Consider the following 23,068-nt stretch of genomic DNA (forward strand, 5'->3'; position numbering starts at 1 on the left):
AGCAACATTAGGATAATCAAAGACTGTGGAAAAACAAAGTTCAGAACCTGTACCATGAAGTTTACATGAATCTCTGATGCAAGTTCATAGGTCATTGTCCTATACAAGGACCGTAACTTATGAAATTCAAGTAACAAAAGTATTTCTGTGACAAAAGCAGTAACCGACGGAGCTATGCACATAGAATAGAATTCTGTGATCTGCATGGTATACACTCTTTGCAGCAGGCATATTAACCATCTATGCTACTTTAGATGAGTCAACACTGCCACTAGGCATACGATCTCTCTCCAGCAGGAAGATTAATCACTAGAGATATCAATCTTGACACATTTATTTGTTCCAGAAAACTGCTGAATGCTGCCAAAGTGAGTGATTATGCTGGCCAGGTCTGCTGCAAAACCAGCCTCCAGTAAAAAAAAATTGGCCCCCCACACATCCAACTTCCTGGGGGAAACATCTTTTGCCCAGGTCGGCCAGTCCGGACTTGCCCTAAAATATGTCTTGCCCTTGGCCCCCAAAATCCTTAAAATGACATTGGGACCAACATTATGCTGACAGAATAGGCAGGATGTCCTGCAAGCAACTCTAAATCTACATTACAGCAGAGCATTAAGGAGGGACTCTTAACTGGCCGAGTCCATGGCTTGTGGACTCCCAGAGACAACAATAAAAAGATTGGCGGCAGATAATTCTACAACTAGTACAAGATAGGAAAAGGAAATAGTGATTAATCTACTTTAAGATCGATCGGTTTATTTAAAAAACTTTAAACGTAAGGTCTATTTTACAAGGAATATATTAAGTTTAGGATAACTTGAAGGGTAGCTATATTGCATTACCCTATGAAAAGCATTTGCAAAATTTCCAGGCGCATATACCATATGTGGATCCTTTTTTAGTAAGACCAATATTTTTATTTAAGGCTCAGTCAATAGGTTCGCCCAAACATGAGTCTGGCAAAACCTTAAAATCCATCTTTTAATCCCTTTCTTTGCCATGGGGCAAACCAGATTAACTCACCTCAACCCCACACTCAATAACCTTGGCCGTACTAAAGACCATAGGAGCAAAGAAAATCCTTCTACCAGGCCCTGGGCCCAGACACCACTCCACCCACTCCGAGTGCTGAAGGGCCTTCAGATTTTTCTCTAAAAGTTCCCTTCTTCAAATGTTTTAGGGGTCTGGTCCAAGGACCTTTATGTTAGGTCCCAGACTGCTGATCAGTGCATCTTCGGTTCATGCTACGTTTAAAATTCATCCATAAAAATGTGCATACATGTCTGTGGACATTGTGCTGATTTTTTAATATTTTTAAATGAATGATCCAAGTACTGAACCATGGTATTTAACATCAGTTATTTAATTTAATTTGGTGTTTTACTTAGAATATGCTCTACGAAGCTTAGTGCTCTCATCCAAATGCACATCAGGCATAGACATTGGTGGTCATTAGTTGAACGGAGAGGGATTTCATTGAGGATTCTGAGCATTTGAAATTCAAACAGGAGCCGAAGAAGAAAACACATACTGAATAGGTTGGTCAAGAATTTTGCTCCTCATTAGTAAAACGAGTGGTTTCACCAGTAATGAATAGCCCTCATTACTGGGGAAACCACTCTTCTTTTCCTTGTTGGAAACTGAAATCCATGCCGTCCCAGATATTTAACATTATTGCTATAATCACAGCGCATAATTCTGCCTAACACATAGTCCACCTCAACTAACTACGCTTTTCCAAGAAAACCTTTGGAATGGAATCTTCACTCTGATTTATTTTAATAATGCAACCACATCTTTTGCATATCCAACAAAGGATCATACAAATGAGTTATTGGTGCCTGCCGGAGATGTTCAGTTAGGGTTTCAGTGAAGATGGTAGATTTTGCTCATGATATCACGGAAAAGGTCTGAAACCGCAAAGAGAAAATGTAATTAGAATTGTAGTAAATTGGATTACTGGTTGAGGGGGGTGAAATCCTTCTCAAGCAGCAGCCATACTTTCTGTCAGTTGTATGACGAAACAACGCAGGGAATTACTCGGCATGCCTTTACCATGCATTTTTTACCACTCATTTTTTTAGTTCACCTATTCTTTTACAACGTATGTCTTTGTCATGCATTGTTTATATATATATCTATATACATAAACAATGTATTTGTGGTGGGAGACCCACCCTGAACCTACCGTAAATGTGTGGTAAAGGCATATATTGTAAAAGCATATGCGTTCTAAAAACATGCGTGGTCAAAAATGCCTGGTAAAGGTGTAACGTGGTGAAAACCTCGTTGTAAATGCTGTTTCCCCTTCATGACAAGGTGAAACACAAGCAAACCCTAAATTAACCTGTGCTTAGTCCTCTGGTAGCTTGACTTAGAGGAAATGTTTAAAGTATTTATGCAGTAATTCAAACAGTAATACAATTAAAACACAGCACACAAAAAAATCCCACATGAATTTAGAAAAACACAATAAAAGTTAATAAATTATTTGAGACCAAAATGACAAAATCCAATCAGTAGAACCAAAGATATGCAATTTTAAAGATTAAAGTAAAAATTGTGTCTAAAAGCACAAAGCGCCAATAGTGGCTATCTAGTCGCGCTGGACTGGAACAAAGCCACAAGTTCAGGCCAAATGTGATGGAGCACGGCTCGGATACAGGGAACCAGTTAGGCCTGCTGAACAAGGTACCATAAATCCTGGTTGAGGAGCACTGCGAGGTACTGTGTTGAGGATGCATAGTGCAGTAGAGGTTCTGCTGAGCTGTAGTTGGTGAAGAGAGGTCCTGAATTGAGGATACGCTGTGCAGCTGCGGTTCCGATGTAGCGGTCAACGAGACTTACAATGCGAGGTCCTGCATCATCGTTGGAGATTCCATCAACGGAGGCTTGTAATGCAAAGTCCTGCAACTGGAATTCATCGCACAGCAGTGATTACGATGTGAGGCTGTGAGGAGATGCATCACACTATCGGTCATGCCAAAGAGACTACAGCCAGGCTGGCAGAGCACCTTCAGGCTCACTTCCACAGTTCCAGGATTGGGGTAGCACAATTCTCAGTAGTCTCTAGGTGCTGGGTTCAAGGTGATTGAAGCCTTAACCGTCCCTGAGGTTTTGATCAGTAAGACCTGCCAACTTGGACTCACTCTGTGGTCCTGGGTTCAAGATGCAGGCCCAGTCCTTTTCACTCAGGCAGCAGGGCAGCAGAGTAGCAGTCCTTATTGCAGCAGAGCAGCACAGCCCTTCTGAGTCTTCCACAGGTCCAGACGTCTACTGAAGAATTAGATCTGATAGTCCAATAATTATACTTAGCATTAGCTTTGAAGTAGAAGAAGGTTCTGGAGGTCTCCACCCACAGAGGTGTTTGGAATTTCCTCACTGCCATGGCCCCAGTGTCTCTGGGGGCACAAAAGACTAGTGTGAAACCCTTTGTGCATGTGCTGATGTGCAAGTATGGTAGGTGACAGCTCCTCCCCCCATCAAGTCAGAGATGACCCATCCTGCCAACAACTATTCCTCCTTTGTCTCACTGTCTGGGAGTAATACACAAAGACCAACAGCTAGATACACCTAGTCATGTGACCCCTAATACAGGCTAGAGGCGACAAATAGTTTATACAAGAAAACGCCAACTTTCTAAAAGTGTAATTTTCAGAATTGTGATTTAAAATCCAACATTACCATGATAAACTGTTTTAAATTATAATCGTTTAGATACCAAACTCAATATTGCTACTTGCTCTCAGGTGAAATGTATAACTTATTAAATGTAATAAGGTAACCAGATGTTATTCTATGGGATAAGTATGCAGGAGTAAAAAATTAATGTAGGAGTTTTTCACTATGAAGACATGTAAAACTTATAAGTACATCTCCAACTTTTTAAATACACTACACCCTACTCTAGGGGCTGTTTAGGGCATACCCAAGGGGTCACTTATATGCATTAAAAAGGAAGAGTTTGTCCTGGCAAAAGGTTTATTTTGCCGGGTCGAAACTGCAGTTTAAAACTGCACACACAGAATACAGTGGCTAGTCTGAGACATGTGTAAAGGGCTACTCAACTGGGTGGCACAATGAGTGTTGCAGGCCACTAGAAGCATGTGACTTACAGGACCTGGGTACATGTATCCACTCAATTTACCAGGAAAGAACAGGTTCATTAAATGTGCCAATAGGATGTAAGCAAATTATACCATGTTTAAGGGAGTGAGCACACACACTTTAGCACTGGTTAGCAGTAGTAAAGTGCACAAAGTCCTAAGACTAACAAAAACAAGATCAGCAAAAAAGGAGGAGTAAGGCAAAACGTTGGCTGACAGAATTATATTTTTGAAAGACACAGACTCATTTGGGACAATGAGATCAAAAGACAGTTGTTCTAATCTTTTGAAAATTGCACTAAACTAGTTGAAATACAAAGTTCAAGACACAGTAATTTTAAGTAGTAAAAAGTTGTCACTACAAAATTGAAAAGCTCAAAGAACCAGCAGTGGAGTTTTGACTAGTTGTATAGGCAAAAAATACTCTATTAAAGAAAAAGGGGCCCCTGTACACGTGGCAAGGTATTTAGAATAACAATATTGAACTGTATGATCGATACTCTAACTTGTGGCTTGCTGTCACTATGCCAGATTTTCAAGGTTTTCTAAGTATGTTTTGGGAGAGGTAAAAGAGAGCAAAAATCAGGAATAAAGGTTGTACTACTCATATTTAATTCCTCCTCCTTTATATTATTTACATTTGATTTGATTAATTTTTTTATTGTTTTTTTGTTGACTGGAAGAAAACAAAATAAAGAGGGAATAAAAGAAATGACAGATACAATCCTTGTATCTGCTGCTACCCCAATATACCACAAAAGTATAGGAATGAACAAGCGTTTGTCCGCACAACAAGAATTGAAGTGTCAAGAGAGCAGCAGGGCAAATATGTCTTGTACAGGTCCTGAGTAAGGAAAACACTAGTTACCTATGTAACAATCCATTTGTAGCATACAGTGTAGATCTGCACACTCCTTTCATATAATGGGTTGAGCGCAGATGTTGGAAGTTATTTTGTTTGTAAGTACTCATACCACTTTTCCGGAAAACTAAAATGCACCAGGATACAATACAGACTTCTACTAAGATTGTGTTTTCCAATAAAGGTTAGATGGTAGGTGTAGAAATGTAAAGCACTTCTATATGTGCACTGGTGTAATGCAAATTAGCATGTAAAATATAATTAGTTTTTTAAACATCAAATTGTAAGCTTGCATCAAGGGAAATGGGAGGATATATGAAAATCAACATCAGATACAAACGGAATGTTACAGATTTTTTAAATCTTATTTTATTTTGAAAGTTTTATAGAGCGCGAACAAGATCCTTGCGGATATCAGAGCGCTTTACACACATAGAGGTTATACAAACAATTAGATCCCAATTATCCCCAGAGACATCATTTATTTTCTTATACAAAGCTAATTTCCCGTAATTCCATTTTGTCCATTCTCTAAGAGGACATGCCATTCATTAACCTCTTTCACCTTCATCGGGTCACATATGCACTTTCACATGAACCCCATAGGACACAAAGATGCCCATTGATATGACTGTCTGTAGCAATAGACCCCATGGTCCAAATATCTCCATCAACACCCCCTCTCCGGGGGTCTGAGTCCGTGAGATCAACATAACCCAGCAACTCTGTTCCATCTTTCAACCTCCATCCAATAAGAACAACAGTCCCACCCTCTAGGACTGGCGATGGCAAGATCAAACCCCTCATGCTGTCATTCTTCCCCCTCCAATCAGACCATCAATCTAAATATATGATCCCCTAGAACCAGCCGTCGGCAAAATGAAGGGATGAAACCAGCCAACGCGAAAGGGAAAGCTTCCCACCCTAGCCAAACAATAGGAAACTGCCAAATTGCATAGACGGACTACCTGGACAAGCATGTGGAGGTGCCCCACCTCCCCCAAGCCTTCCATGGGGAGGCAAAGTAAAAAGCAACTGTGAGGATCAGAACCAACCCGCAGACCATGCACTCTGAACACCTCATGACCAGAACACAATAGTCTGCAAAACCTCCTCTCGAGTCAATCACCCAAAGACCCGCGGAGGTTGAGTTCCACAGCGGTGGAATCCATGCCCCACCTGCTCTTCCAAAGCCCACCTTCCCCCACCGCAACTCCCCACATGTTCCCGCAGCCCCTCCCAGATCATGTGCCTCACAATACCTTTAGGAAAATAAATTAATGGTCTGTCAACTTCAGGTTATTACAAAGAAGTACTGGCGGAGACTGCTGTGAAATGCAATTCCAGGTGACAACACTTTGTGTGAGACTACAACAGTTACAAAGAGGGGCAAATACGTGGCACAAATAAACCACGTCAAATCACAGTTACATATATTAGATGAATCCCACAGGTTAGCAGTGAGAGTGCGAGGCCCAAGCCATCTAAACTCCTCAGAACTAGAAGCATGTTAATAGGTTGTGAAGGTTTAGAGGCAGGGTTCTTGTGCAGATAGACCCCTTTTATTGGGCATGATCCTCTCTTGCGATGGCTTCAGAACACACTGTAGCTAGGGACATTGCACCCAAAACAGCAATGGTCTTAATATGACTTGGTGGTCTATACGTTTAATGTTTAGGTCCATAACAATAGGGATTAGAGGTGTGAGCACGAGGAGGCGTAATAGCTTCCCGAGAAATGTATTTTCTCCTCCTGCAAAGGTATTCTTGCATGAGAGCCCCCATAGTTCCACCCCATAAAGGGATGCCGATTGTGCCCTGTACTTGTATACCTTGAGGGCCGGGGATACCGCCTTAGAAGTACTGTTCTCATGTTTCTTCTATCGGTAGGGAATTGTGTAGCAGGAAAATCTTGCTTTTCTCCAATTGTGGTTTCCAGGTCATTTTGGTGTCCAGGGTTATGCCTAGATAATTAAAATTCTGTACATATTGTAGCTTCAAATTTTTGACAGTTAAGTTTTTCTTAAAAGATTTGTGTGGGTTAACTGCCATGTATTTTGTTTTGTTAGAATTTATTTCTAGGCCCTTAGTATCACAGCATACACCAAAAGAGTCTATTCGACATTGTAAACCTCTTGGGGCTTGAGATATTAAAATAGTGTAATCTGAAAATAAGAGGGATAGTACTGGCACCCCCCCTAACTTGGGTGAATCATGTGCACAGCCCAATAGATGTTCTGGAATATCGTTTACGTACAATGAGAATAGGGTGGGCGCCAGCACACACCCTTGCCTTACGCCCTTTTTTTTTTGTTTAACTTTGTTTTATTGTTTTGTGGCATTGGAGCAGGTACATTACAATTTTCGTTTACCCACGTATTGGTACATAAAAAGGACCCTGGTTCCCACCCGTCACCCCTCTGGGGCGAAAAATGCGACAAAGGTCCTTCGGAGAGCAAGAGTCCATGTAAGCTGTCGATGCCGGTGGGGTTGGTCCCATGAGCGCCGCCCACCCCCTGGATGCCCAAACAAAGGAAAGAACCAAAACAACCCCTGCCCCATGAACTCCCCCATCCCCAGACTGGTGTGCCATTTAGTGCCTTCGTGGAGCTTTATGCGGAGAGACCGCTTGTTATTTAATTTTCCGTGGTTACTGTTGGGGGGAGTTATCAGTTAGTCGTAAAAGACTGAGGTATTTTGGACAGGTGACCTCGTTGAATTCCGTTGATAAAAGCGATAGGATAGGTTGCCAGACAGTATGGAAGGATGTCTTGGATTGTGTAAGAGTGGCTTGGATGCATTCCATCCCCAGAATGTACCAAAGTTTGTGCAGCCAGCCCGTGTGAGGGGGCTGGGTTTGTGTGCCACAGAGTGATAGAATGTGATAAACTACTGCGTTCATTGCCAATCCCATTTGTCTCCCTCTGACAGATAAGAAATGTATTTCAATTGAAGTGTGCTACAGTAGATCACCTGCTTTGGATAGACACAAAAGACGTCACCTTTTTCCTTAAATAGGTGGTTTGAGAGCTTGAGCAGAAGACGTTTTTAAGAACAGTTTTCCAAACTGAGGTTACTTGTTCGACGTGAATAGCCACACAAAAATGCTTGGTGAAAGTGTGGACAGTAGAATATGTTCCAGTATTACAGATGCCTGTGAATGGAACATTACCTAGGAAAGACAGAACAGCCATGCTCCAGCCATAGTTTTGATTTGGCAAGCAAACTTGAACACATTTAACAACCCATCTAGCAAGGCCCATTTTGGAAACTGTTTAAGTCTTAAGTGGAGCTTTCAAAAGCTACGAAGAGCTATTCAGCCTTTCTAAGATTTTGTCATGGCTAATGCAGTACATAGGGGCTAGTCTGCCAAAACATCAACTGAGTTGGGGAAAAACAAGTTGGCAAATCAATGGATTAATTGACATGGGACCGGGAGATGACCTTCGACAGAAAATTGGAATGTGTTCTATTGATGACCCGATCTTTGTGTAACTGTTCAAATGGCAGCCCCATGAGCCGATTCAGAACAATGACGAGTTCTCACAAAGGAAACAACTGCATTCTCAGATGGCTTCCATAATTTCTAGAACAAGAAGTATCTCAAATATTGACTGGGGTTCTCTTTTTTTGCAGGCAAGCTACCAGAGCAGCTAGATGTACCCTTATGAATGGGATGAATGAGTATGCTAAACCTGCCTTTTGGAGGTGCAGCAAATAACAGATGATGTTTTGCACTAAGGTTTGTAAAGGCTGCTTGTAGAGTGGTACGGTAGTAGGTGCGTAGCAATCCCCTGTACTGGGCTGTGGGCCTTCTCAAGAATATGCATGCACTTCTCTGGATGCTGAAGATCTTCAAACTTTAAGATTCTAGGTGCCACATCCAAAGATTCAGTGCCCTGGTGTTGCAGATGACCCTGAAGTTGTGTGAGGAGGTTAGCATGGTGAGGTAGTTTGTCATGGGTTTGTACGGGCATTTCCTGAAGTACTACATAGGGTATCCGTGGTAGTGGAGGAAAAGCTTATCACTCACAATTTCATCCATAAAGCACTGCCCATGGACGGTTGGTGTAACTGCCTGTAGGCAAAGATTTAGCATTTCATATTCTTGTGCTTGACAAAGAAGTCAACCACTGGGCTCTCCCAGAAGTGGAAGCATTGTTGAAACACTTGGGCAAGGATCTCCCATTCATGTATTTGTTGATGCACCCTGATAAGCACATCAACAAAGCTGTTGTCTACTCCGGGGAGTTGGTTACCAGGAGAAGAACTTGACGGAGAATAGCCCAATTCCAAATAGTTTGAGCTACGATAGACAACAGATATAAGTCCATGTTTTTGGAGCAAGTACATGGTTGTCATGTTGTCTGTGCAAATAAGCGGTTTAGGTGAGAATGAGCTTGTAAAAGTGCTTACTGATCTGCTGTTAATTTAAGTAACTGATGGGCAGACTCTGTTGCTGAGGAAACCAGGATTTTGAAGTGCCCTAAACATACTCCCTTCTCTGTGAAGGAGGTGTCTGTGTTGATTGTGACTTGCAGCTACGGGCTAAGGAAGAACTTTCCCCACAAGAAGTTTTTGTTGTGCTGCCATAATAGTTTGTGCTGAGCAAGGGGCTCCTGCAGAAGGCACATGTGCAAGCAAGCATTTGGTATCATTCAATGCCAGATACTATTATTGCCTACAGTTTTATTCTCATTCCCACTGTCAAAGGACGCAACATCTAGTAAAGGGAAAGCAGCCACTGACATGTCCTCACTTTCTTGTCGTTGGGACAAGCTTTGCCTGTAAGTGTATTGAGTCACTCCTAAAACAGGCTGTGTTTGGTGGGGGCATAGGAGTGAATTTATGCCATTGACTATGAACCATAATATATGAAGGAGTAAAACTGCTTGTCGACAGTGAGCGAAGCATTGCTCTTGGCTGTTGTTATTTATCCGCCAGTAGTTTGGGTATTGAACGACATGAATGACGTTGCGATGAAAATGTACTGCAAGCATTGCCAGACATTTTGTGAACATCCTGGGCACTGTTATGACCCCCAAAGGGTCGTATGTTCAACTGATAATTGTTTCCACTTACCACACACTTGGGGTACTGGCAAGTGTGATGGGTAGATGGGGATGTCGACGAAGGCATCCTCAAAATCGAGAGTCGCTGTGTAGATCCAGACACCGTGCAGTAGATTGATGTCTTGTAAAGCTGTCATCTTGAAGTGCTCTGAGATGATGTTTTGGATTGAGCGGTCGGAGGTAAAATATTGGCCACACTGTCCTGTCTTTTTTGAAAATGAGAAAGTACAGGGAATAAACGCCCTGTTCCTGCTGGCCTGTTGAAACAAGTTGATTGCTCCTTTTTGAAGCAATGTGTACACTTCTTGCAGCAACCCTTGGTAGTCTTGGAGGATTCTCTGAGAGCTTGAATGGAATATTGGATAGTGTGGCATGAAACTCCAGTCAATAGCCTTCGGTAACAATAGAAAATACGCACTTGTGAGAGGTTATCTAGTCTCACTGGGGACTATATAAAGGCATAAATCCCCTGACAGGTACTTAGTGATCGGGTTAGAGGTGTGTGGAAAGTCTCTGCTTAAAGGCAGGAGTGGCCTAACTTTGGGTGCCTCTGGTCTTCCCAAAGCTGATACTCTGGAAGTCTCTGCTGGAGTATGACTTGCCTAACTGACCCATATGAAAGGACTACTATGGTTCATATGAAGGATATTATGAGGTGGCTGCTACTTGTTTCAAAGTTGTTCCTGTTGTTTATGAAACGTTATCTTGTAGACTGATTTTGGAGTGCCCCTATATTTTCTTTCTGTCCCAGTGTCCTTTAATATTTTTTCCAATAATGAGTCCACGTGAGGGTTGAAAAGCTATTCTGCACTGAAGGGCACACTTAGGAGGTACTGCTGGGCGTCTGGTAAAAATACAAAGACTTGCAACCAGCCATGCTACTGGAGAACGCTGCAGGTGATTTATCTGGGTCAGTGTCAACTGAATCCAGAGATCACCTGATGTTTAAATTGGAGAAAATGTTTCCCCTTCTGGAAGATCTCCCTTACTGTATAACTTTGGATTTTTTTTTAATTAACTGCTACATTTCCTCCTAGTAGTATCTGTCGTATCTTGACAGTATATATGTAAACATAGAGATTCTATCAATGTGTAGAGGTGCCGAATATTTTATGATTTTTTGTTTAGTGAAATAATAGGCTCTCTTTTAACAGTGGAAAAGATGAGAGCACGTGTGCTTTGTTAAAATACCCCTCACACACTAAAAAAATCCGTTAGTGTCATGCTTCATCATAGGCGTCTTCCCGTCCCTATAACGGGGCGGGGCGTGCTACGACCAAACGGACTACGCGGGAGCACTGTAGATGTGACAGGGCTATGTGTAGGTGCAGTGGTGTCAGTGAAGTGTAGGGATCTATCTAGTGAATGCACAAAAAATACAAAAATTAAAAATTCCCTGGCTAGTAGAACAAATATATTTTATTGGTTTCTCTAGCTGGAAATATTAAAAAGGGGATAAAAGGTAGAGCAATTGCTGACTACCGAGTCGACATGTTTCATAGGCAGTCCCCAACTGCCTACTCATCAGGACCTTTCAGTGATCCCTACTGGGAATAGCTCAGTTCTACAGTGGTAAGCCTACTGTCCTACAAATATACCAGCAAAAATAAGCTGAATATTTGTGCTTCGGGGCATGAGCTGGCCCAAGTGAAGCAAAGCACCAATAATCAGTGCCAAAAAAGAGTGACCAGTGGTCTCTGTAAATGAAGAGGAGAAAAAGGGAGAGAAAGCACAAACATATTCGTATTTTCACTTCTGATCATTCATTGTATCTTAATATTTCGAAGTTATATTTATAAACTGCTAATTCTGCAAAATCTCGCTTGGTTCAGTGGCATTCATTTTGCCACGTTTGTTGTGTATTAATCTGTATACACCTCTTATTGATGGGCTGTATGCCCGACGTTTTCATCCAGAACCATCCAAGTGGAAGAGGTTCATAATTAACTCATCACCCATACAGTCGTGACTCAACACATCCACACCTCCAATCACCCAAGTAGGATAAAAGAGACCCAAATATCATATATTTTCAAAATCGATATTCTACAAATCGGTATTGGTAATGATGGTAATCAATACACTGTAAAGCGGTATTGGTAAAGGTGCTAGTCAATACATCCGTTTTATACATACTTTTCCGTTAGTTTGGCAGTGCCCCATGAGCTTGCAGGCGGAGGAAGTTTTGCTCGGTCTACTGTAGAAATAAATAAATATTACCGCCCTTATTATTAGATGTGGTACGTTCTGGTTTTTTTGGCGAAAAAGTGACCCTAAGACCCATTTATTAGAGACTCGAGGTCCGAGTCTATTACTTACGTTACCGGCATGGCAATTCGGCTCTCATCCCTACCGTGCAGCTCCGAGGACGTGTGGTCACTCGTCTGCCGGGTAGATATACTACTGGTAAATCCTTCCGTGTTGCTTCTTGCTTGACGGGAACGCCCAGGAAGGAAAAACTAGAAAGTTCAGTTCTAAAATGGCCGCCGCTTTTCGGCACCATGTGAGGACGTTTGCGGAAGTCTTTCTTCGCTTTCTCTGGGTGACACGAGGAAAACGAAGAGTACTACACAATTTGTGCCGATAATGTAGTGGTAGAATTCGAAAATAGATATTATAATTATTTTAGTTAAGCTCATTGGTTAGAGCATGAATTCGTAGTATTTATAAAAAAATGTTCGTGTAAATTATGCTCAAGGGTCTGTCTAGTCATTCGCCATGAGGTTCCCTCAGCAGGGTACAGTGCCATATCTATATTATTGTAAAGGTTTGAGCATGGTATGGTAGTATTGCCAGAAAAGGGATTCGGTAGAATCAAGCTCATGGGTCAGTAGAGTCAATCGCCCAGGGGTGCCCTCAATAAAGTACAGTGTCATATCCTTTTTGTTGAAAGGGTACAACGCAGGGGTTATCAAGATTCACTCAAAAAATGGACAAAGAGTGGTTGATGTCATTATATATATATTGCGTGAAGATCAAATGATGACGTTCAAGGGGTAGGGGATCATAACTGTCCCCAAGGTATGTCATCGTTCAGTCCCCTTTTATGAGATTGAATGCGGAACACCCATCTTTGCTCTTTTTCCAAAAGGAATCTTTCATTATTCACTTGCTCTATCACAGTCCAGGATATTTCATCAGGTTTGTGGTTCATCTCTAGGAAGTGATTCGTCAGTTTCGTGCTGGTTTTTTTGCATTTTATGGTGCTTGACTGTATCTTGACAGTATCCTGCCTAAGCTCACTATGCGTCACTGAGTGGCAGCCCCACAGCTACCCTTTTGTCACCAGTAACAATTTCTTGCTTTCCTTGTCAGGCGAAGTAGTATCCCCTGTACTCCATATAAAAGCCCTCTTCTGAGCAGTAAGAACTACAAACAACGTTGGTGATATATGTCCTTTAATATATATTGAGTTCTCTGGTGCGGTTTAATACTTGTTTCAACCCTAAGTGTGGCAACCCTGGTTTTAACAGGGCTTATAAAGTTTTCCACAGGGATTTAAGCATACCTATTGCTCGGTTTTTGACAGTGTCTCCATGAGGGGGGTCTTCTCTTTCTCCACCATATGGAGTTTCACTGCATGCTGGATGAGTGTGAGGTACAAGGTAGTATCATCAGGTGGAGATGGTTTGACAGGGTGCAGTTGCCAGTACATTTTTTCTTTGGATTGGTATTCTAATCATGCCAATGGTAGCCTCTATCATCTACTTGGAATTGGCTCTTTACAGGGGTCTCAGAGATCCATAGTAGGGCCTGTAGCATGACTGTCCAGCAGCTGCTAAAGATATGCCAGAACCCAACAAATGAAAACAAATCTAACAGAGAATATATGTCCTGGTGCACGGGAGGTTTTGGGGGAGATATCATTATTCACCTCGGAAGAATAACTTCTACTTTGAAAAACTAAACAACTTACAAGTGGTGCCCAACAATAAATGGCAGGTATGCAAAGCATGTGATTGTCACCAGCACATGCAGCAAACTGGGTTCACTCCAATATTTTCTTTGGCATTCTTTCATCATAAAAACATTTCTGGGTTTCTGGATATTTACCTCATCCTCCGTATTGGTGCGTAGCGCTAATTTAAGCACTGCTTTGCATTTCTCCTGAAAACACCTCGCAAGAAACTCTGAGAGCTCGCGCAGGTCTCTATCGCTGTTGGTCCCCGGGTCCTCGTCACTAATTTTTGACAACGTCATCTCTAGGAAAGTAACCCTGTAACAGGAATATAGTCATTACACACTGGGAATAAAAGCATACATCGTTGAACCAAATGCATAAAGCAAATAAAGACTTGTCGTGCGGTACATGAAAAACACATTTTCAGTTTTAAAAGTAAATCACTGTTTTTAAGAAGAAAACAGTCACAACATGCATACATAAATGTAATGTTTTCCAAACGTGAGACTGTACTTCCGGAAATATTCAAGACGCTACATTCAAGATGGCCGCTGTGCTGTAGCTCTGTGAAGTAGCTCCGGGGCTGGGGTTCACTTTTTTGTGAATATCCCCGTTCATGCCCCCTCGTCAACCCCTCTGCTCGACATCGCCGCAGAGAGGCCTGTTACTGCTTTGCTTCGGTGTGCTACTCATCCCAGCAAAGAAGATTTGGACGCGGCTGCAGCAGTTTTTCCTGGCATTCTACCCGGTAGCCAACTATGACGAAGAGGCTCCCCCGGTACTGTTTCTGACCTGAGAGTGGATTTTCACATCGTCGCAAGGAAGCTCTGGATGTGTATGTTACCGTTCTCCCTGCAACTGACCCGGATAATCGACTAAGATGCTGATGCTCCCCTGGGACTACGTCTGTCCAGGGAATGGATTTTAGACTGCCGAGTCCCGACGCACAGATGCTGCCATGCTGGTGAGTCCCACTGAGGCATTCCAGGTGCATTGAGTCTTGCTGCAACTGGGCCACCGGCAACCTACCCATGTAGGCCGTCTACGTCGAAGGTGGTCCCTTGGGACCCCCCTCTGACCAAGGAGCGGATCTACGGCCTGAGTCCCGTCCCCATAGCAGCTGGGTGAGTCTGATACCCCTGCGGCGCGCCCCAGGCTCCGAGTGTTGCGGAGGCTGATCTCTGGGCATTCATGGTGTTCCCACCCCTCCGCTACCTTGATCCTGGACTGGGGCTGAGCTCGAAGATCCGGGCCGCCTCCGAAGCGCGCCCGGTTTTGGTGGCTGATCTCTGGATATACAGGGATATCCCCCACCCCTGCCGCCCTGATCGTGGATGTGCTCGTTGATCCGAGCCGCCTATGAAGCTCCGAGCGTCACCTTTGGCTGATTCAGAAAATGTTCACTATTGCTGCCTTAATTGAAAGAAGTCTGCGGGGGGCTGCAGGGCGACTGATGATCTGAGCGCGAGGCACACAGGCTGTAAGGCGTTGATTAAAGCAGAATCACTGCTGCATCCTCGTCGGATGAAGTAACGCAGCGATTCAAAATTGCAGATTACGAAAGACATCAACAAAACCAGCACAGAAGGTACTGAATAACAACCGGATTGTCCTCCTGAGCACCCGCTTCGTAAGGATTTTTCCGACCTTATTTTCCGACAAGACATAATTTCTTTTGTTGCCATGACCAGTGTTTCCTAACCTTGCGGCAATCGTCAATTAAAGTGGCCTGACACTAAGATGGCGGCTGAAGTGTACGGGAAGCGCTCTATCTTTCCGTGCGGAGTTGTGCTGTAAAGATCAGCAACACAAACCAATATTTTAAGTAAGACTGTGTCTGCTTACTGTAAGGAATGCTTTTTGCACAAATCTGATTTCACCAGCACGACGATCTTCTCCAGGGTGGAGCCAGGTCCTAAGATGGCGCCCATGATGTAGCTATCGACAAATCAGTCAGCAATATAGCCGTCTGTGGTTGCTGCGACGCCGTGCTTCATTTCAATGATTAGCCTTGAATGTCGCTGCATCCACCCTAGAGGGGGACAGCCGTGATCCTGAACCCGCAGAAGCAAGTGTGCAAGTCTTGGGAAGCACCTCCTCTCACAATCAGACCAGCTACTCACTCTGTGCCTGACCATAAGATGGCCACCGTCCTCTACTTGGGGAGCTGTCTCTGCTGGAAGAGAAGAATGCTGACAGAACGCTTCAAATACACGGGTGACTACAGAGGGTTGGGTCTCGGGGGGACCGCTCCCCCTCGAACTGAACCTATTACCTGCACATATGCCACAAAAGCACGCTTTTTTCCCCTGGTTGGCAAGAGATCCAGCATTCGTTCTACGATACTAATCTCTGTGAGTGACCACAGTTGCAAGGGAGACACACCCAGAAGAGGATTGGGAGTGGTCCCCCTACCACTGGGATCCTGCACAAATGCCCAACACTCACTACTACTGCTGGGAATGGGGTAGATCTGCAGACTTTGGAACTGTCCCTTCCACGTCCCCTCTCACCACTCTTGACCTGGGGGCGAGCTGGAGTATGAGGCGGATGGCGCCTCCCAGTAACACCGTGACCGGTGCTCTTGATGGAACTTTTGACGAGCACCCTGGGCGGAAACCATAACTGTCTGTACTTACTGCGGTGCCCGAGCAACCTCGGCCAATGCCCGGTGGAGCTGTCCTATGCAGATATCTGGCTCTGGTTCACCCCTCGGCCGCCACTTACCCAGCCGGACATCAGACATTGCTTTGCTCGTCTCCCCATTGTGTTTCTTTTCCCTCCCCCGCCTCCTCCCTCTGTGATTCTTTGACTGCCTACACTTTTCCAGCCTGCTTTTTCTGTGTCCCCTGAAGTACTTTCCCCCTTGTCAGTTTTTTCTATGTTATGCCATGCTTTAGTAACTCATGTAACTGTTATACTGTTTACCTTTCTATGTTATGCGTCGCTCCAGCAACTGATGTAACTATGTAACAATGTTCTGAAACAATGTTCTACCTCATGTAAAGCGCTCTAATACCTACTGGTCTAGCCAGTGCTGTATAAAACTTTTCAAATAAATACAATTCACACTAAGTTCAATATGTGAAATAATTGATTTATTCAAAAGAGCACTACAATCAAAATTCAAAGAGGTATACATTCTGACTTGGCTACTTATGATCAAGTAGTTTTGCTATACTCTATGCCCTTCCGGGTGATTGCCAATTAGACTCATGTATGTCTTAAAATGAGCAGTCCAGCAAGAATCCTATTAGATTAACTGCTGTTGTGAAGTGCTGGTGCACCCTAATATTGCTTCGATGCACACTGGCAACAGAGTGGCCATGAGACAGGGTCTAATGAGGCAAAAGAACATTAGAATGTTTTAGGACATGAATGTCCTCTGGATGATACATGGATGTGAACAGTATTTTGACTTTTTGTTGCCTAGCTAAATCACTTATCTATCCTGTCCATGGTACAAACAAGGTTCACAACCTGTTCTGTAACCTGAAAGGGAACACCAAGTGTTAGATTTTCCATCTTTTGCCGTGCTTTCACCTGTGTTTGTGCTTCGGACCCTGTCTGCAAAATTTTGTTGCTGCTGTCTTGTTATGACTCTGGGTACTTTACCACTGCTGACCAGTGCTAAAGTGCAAGCGCTCTGTGTCTAAAATGTAATGGTTTTTGGTTTCTCCATGACTGGCCTTTTTGTTTTTACTAGTAACGTCCTAGTATAGAGCACCAGGTGCCACAGTGCTACTAGTAGACTTGCCAACACAATAGGATGATGGGCAGAGTGCTGACCTTTCAGATACTCGTATCAGTCACAGATCTGTGTTTAATCCATCATCATTCTTCTGCTCAATAAAGCACCCAAATTTGGACCAAGCCATATGCAAATCAGCTTTACCCTACCCCTCATGAGAATAGTCACTGATTGTGCCACTCACATGAGTAGCCCTGCAAACATGTCTCAGCCCTGCCACTGTGTGTGCAATTATAAAATACTATGTCCACCTGGCAAGTCGCCAGGTCCGAACCTTCCCCTTGATTACATATAAGTCACCTCTAAGGTAGGCCCAAGGCAGCCCCATGGGCAGGGTGCAGTTTATTTAAAAGGTAGGACACGTACAGTTGTGTTTTACATGTCCTGGTAGTGAAAAACTGCTAAATTTGTTTTTCATTACAGAAAAACCCATCTCTCCCATAGGTAAACACGGGGATTGCCTTGAAACATCTTTTAGGTGTAATTTCCCATTGGGAGTGGATAGAAAATTAGATTTTGGTGTCTCTGGCCTCACAATTTAAAAATACATCTTTTAGTAAAGGTGTTTTTTTTTTAATTGCAGGTGTGAAAATGTAATGTTTAGAAAGTGAGCATGTTCTTACTTTAACCATTCGGTGCCTCTGTCTGCATCTGAATACATATCTGGGTCAGGGTAACTGTTGGGCTTGGGCCTGGTTGGTAGACAATGATGTTGTGGAGGAACAGAGCCCGCACAGTGATTTATTGGTGAATCAGGATCTGCTTAGGGGAAAGGCACCCTCGAGGCCAGGCAGCAGTGTTTCTTCAAAAAGTCTGTCCCCAGAGGAGCTGGGGGACAGGAGGAAAGCCAGAAAGCTCAAGTTGGAACTTGAAAAGCTCAGGATGTAGCATAAAAGAGAGAAAGCCTTGGAAGAAAAGAGACTAGCCATTGAGGAGAAGAAGGTTATTTTGTCTCATGAGCGCAGTCTAAAGGAGCTGGATCTGAAAGCCAAGAGGTTTGAGTCCAGCACAGATGGTGGCAGCGTAGCTTCAGTGCAGTCTGAGGAGAAAGTGCAAATACCCAAAGACCTAGTGAATGATTTCACCAAGGAGGATAAAATAGATCGGTGATTTCAGGGCTATGAAGCAGGTTTACACATTAACAGTGTCCAGGACAGAGATTTGGGGGTACGTTTATGGAAGCACTTTGAAGTGGATGGAGGGACACCCTGTTGGCCCTAGGTACAGCAGAGCATCTCACCTACTACAGCATGAAAACAGCCCTGATCAAGAGATACTCCAGATAGGAATAGGGACAAGTTTAGGAAGAGTGCCAAACTCGACTCACAAACATGACTTGAATGTGTTGATTCCTTTTCCAGAGCACTGGATGGGTGGGTGAAGGGCAGTGAGGAAACATATTATCAGGGGAGGTTCAATTTTACTATATGGGAACACTTTTTAAGTCTTTTTTTCCAGAGCTGTGCAAGCACTTTACGGAAAGTAAGCTTACTGACTCCACGAAACTTGCTCAAGAGGCAAATCGCTGGCTCATCACCAAGATCCACAAGAGGTTGTATGTGGGAGACTCGTCCAATGGTGGGCAGGGGTCCCAACAGAAGAAAGGGAGGGACACAAATAATAAGAGTAAGGAGTTCTCTAAAGGTCACCAAACTAATTCTCAAGGTAAGGATTCCCAACCCCCTGGTGAGGAGAAGAGTTGGTTCCTATCTGGTAAGTCTGCAGAGAGGGGACCTCTGAAGTGCTTTGCTTGTAATCAAGATGAACACTTCAAGTGGGATCCCATGTGTCCCAAGCGTGCACAGGCCCCCACCGGGGGCAGTCACTGGGGATGGTGAGTGTACCGCTTGGAGAGGAGTTGGTCCCAGTTAGTGGTGAGGAGCCAGCTGAGATTACCCTAGTCTCCCTGCGTGAGAGTGAGATGGTTCAGAGAACCCTCATGCCTGATAATACTAAGAGGAACAAGCAGTGGGTGACTATCAAATGGGGAGGGTGGAGGCTCAGAGTCACAGGAGCCAGTATGCCAATTGGCCACTGTCATCTGGTGTTGGGAGAGCAGGTAGTCCCTAATGTAATCCACTAAATTGTTGCTGTAGACAACAGTGACAGCCAGTGTATGGAAGCTCAGGTTCCTTGAATGTAGCTGTGAGCCCATCATCCATGCCTGTTGATTGTCTAATGGGCAATGACCAGGTGCATACCGCTGGGAAGGAGGTGGAGCTCAGGTCGTACTTGGAGATGTTAGGATTGCCAAAGTGGGCAAGCCTGACTCCACGGTCCATGGCAGCCAGTGAGGGTGATCAGAAAGACCTCGATCCTGAAACAGTAGCCCAGGTGCCAGCCAGGAAGAGAAGGGGATGGAAACCAGCTCCTAAAATTCCCATGGTCCGGGAGGAGGCTGAACCTGAGGGAGACAGCCCAGAACCTACAGGAGAAGATATGGCTGAACTGGGGAACCTGCCTGAGCTGACTCAGCAGTAGGAAGGAGGCCCCACCAGGAAGGAATTCTGCACAGTGCAGAAAGTGTGCCCTACTCTACTCTTGAAGGACTTCGGAAGGAGGTGGAAGACCAGGCAGCTGGTAACGCCTCAGGATCTCATCTGATCTATTGGGAGAATTATCTTCTGTACAGCGAACCTAAGTTGTTGAGCCTCTGGGCAGTCCGTGTGCTGGCGGATCCGGATGGATGCAGACGTTAATCAACAAAATGAATGACTTTCCTTGTTTATTTTAGTTCTTTAACTTAAGGACTTGTATCCTGTGGTCGCTTTCTGTCTGAACTTCTACTTCAATGCATAAAGAGAGATATACATCCACTGTGGAGCCTCCTTTTGGTCTTCCATATTTTTGTTATTTAACTGTAGGAGAATTATAGAGTGTGGAACCTGTGATTGGTAGATGAGTCACTGCCCAAGTTCCTGAAGGTGTCATAATTCAATGGTGTGTGCACATCCTCTAGTTTAGATTTTGCCCCAGCGATGTTCCATGAGTACATTTTTAGACAGTCTATATTGTTTTTGTATGAACGGCTTGATCTTGCAGTCAATGAAGTAAAAGGTTATTGCAGGGCCAATGGGAGCCAGCCCCCATCATTGTGAGCTCCCGTGGGTTCCACTGGGCAAGAGGCCGTTAGGATAATACTTTGTTTGTTTTACACTCTTTTGGGCGATTTGCCATTTGCTCTTTTAAGTATTGAATGCCCCAGAGATTGATATCTCATTGTAGTTCTAGTTGAGGGATTTTTCAATAAGTAAGGACAAAAGGGCTGAGCATTAAGGGAGATGGCAATTCCCCAGGTGTCAAAGTTATGTTTTTTTTAGTATCATTGCTGATATGTCAGGGGACCCCCAATCTACAAGGATGATTGATCTTGTATTGTTCTTGAACAACCTTAAGAATTTCACTGAGATTATATCCCTGGTAGTAAGATTCGCCAACAAGGGCAAGACTCCCAGGAGTTTCAGAATGTTTCCTCTATGAAATGTATCGTCTTGACCTTTGGATTCATATTCTGGGGATAGAAGAGTCCTTGTTCCACCCTGTTCATTCAAGGTAGTATTCACCGAGACTCCTTGTGAAATAGTAGGACCAGCAACAGAAGACCTGTTCAATTTGTATTGGTCCACGTTAGGGGCATGAATTTTATATTTTGGATGACCGTATTCATTTCCGCTCTATAATTTACCTTCCTGTCATTCTCTATTCTGGCTATTTGAAATGGTTACTATTATTATTTGAACTTGAGTGGCTGAATAAGATGGGCGACATACTTGAGAATCAGGAAGGTTTGGCCCTCTATTTTTGCCTTCGATTTCCAACAGGGCATGTTGGTCGTTTTGATGGCTTATAGCGAAGTCCTCATTAACTGTGTCTGTATCACAGGGATAAGGGCCAGTGTTTACGCTTTCAATCATGGAAGTGATATGGGTAGTACCTGCTATTGGAAGGTTACTTGTTTGTTGGTCAGTTGTGAAGGCTCTTTTTGCTGTCTTCTAAAGACAAGCATTGGCATAGCCAATAGGTCTCACCTTTGGGACCTTATATGTGTTTTACCAGAGCTATTGGCTTTGCCAATGGATTTAAGCTATGTTGCAGTGTTATGAACGACAACAAACAGAGCTTTTTAAAACTGATAAATAAATAAAATGTATCTAAACTTTATTGTCACATCAGAAAATTAAACCTGGGCCACTGATGCAAGGCACATCACTACACAAAGCCTGTAACATACATCATACTGCACCTGGACACTGTGCAAGGCACATCACTACACAAAACCTGTAACAACATACTGCACATGGGACACTTGTGCTAGGCACATCACTACACAAAGCCGGTAACATCATACTGCACCTGGGACACTTGTGCAAGGCACATCACTACACAAAGCCTGTAACATCATACTGCACAGTACCCTGACAGTTTCCTGCACTAACCGCCCCCTCACAAAACGTGCTGATCGCACACATCCACCATAGAACCCAAGGCAAACCTATATATTAATATGCCAACATTAATGTGACGTCAAACTAACAAATACACAATAATTTGTGATGTCACTGTCTAACATTGTGCCTCGAACTCCACAGTGCACAGCGCTTTGCCGGGGACCTCACAGAGCAGTTCCTTAGAAAACGACCTTACCCCACTCAGCTGTGACCTTAAAGTACATCTTCTATATGACGAACAGCATAAGTTAAAAAAAATATTTCTCAACTACAGTAAAAAAAAAACTGTCAAGGAGGTAACATCTTATAGACTGGGGCTGGGACGGATGTGGAGGGTGTGAGGGCGAGTGAAGAGGACCACAGGTGTCCATTGAAGTCTATGGAAGCATTTTTTCAGAGCAAGGTGAATATGAGTGAAAAGAGTGTCAGCCGCCAAATGAGAGTAAGTTGACAGAATGCGTTAAATAAGACCGTAGTGGTAAGCTTTGGTTGTAGTTTGTTAGATTCAGATATGCGCTCCGCTCCAGTTTTAGGCTGAATCCACATCCAGTTTTCATTTCGGCCCAGCTCTGCTGAGGGGGAAAGCAATATAAACTCCCCCAGAGTATGCAGATGCTCCAATTCTCATTTTCATGGGCTGGGGGTAGGGAGGGGACGGCGCATAGGGCAGGGTGGAGGCTGCCTCGCGCTGTGTGCGCCAGGAACTCCCCAAACAGGGGTACCAGGCTCTGGGACAGATAGAGTTCAAGATAGGCAGCCAAAATAAAGCGGCTTGTTTGTAACACGAATCACGACGATAAGGCGCTTCTTGCTCAAATAGAAATGAGCTTTTATGAGTATGTGCTTGGGCACCTGAGAAAGAAGCCGACTAGCCTCAGTACCAAAAAAAAGCCGGAGCCATCCTACCTGCTGCCACCTACAGGGCGATG

General features: G+C 43.8%; 1 protein-coding gene across 3 annotated transcripts in view; it reads right to left on the reverse strand.

Moving 5' to 3' along the window:
• LOC144811058 (ataxin-10-like) overlaps window positions 1–23,068 on the reverse strand; it is a 1,101,028-nt gene that overhangs the window by 501,421 nt on the left and 576,539 nt on the right. For all 3 annotated transcript variants that reach the window (XM_078673828.1, XM_078673826.1, XM_078673827.1), the window contains one exon: window positions 14,093–14,255. In XM_078673828.1, the coding sequence (XP_078529954.1) occupies window positions 14,093–14,255 (163 nt within the window). The remainder of the gene's footprint in view (window positions 1–14,092; window positions 14,256–23,068) is intronic.

This window comes from Lissotriton helveticus, chromosome 1_1 (genome assembly GCF_964261635.1).
Source record: "Lissotriton helveticus chromosome 1_1, aLisHel1.1, whole genome shotgun sequence".
NCBI classification, from domain to species: domain Eukaryota; kingdom Metazoa; phylum Chordata; class Amphibia; order Caudata; family Salamandridae; genus Lissotriton; species Lissotriton helveticus.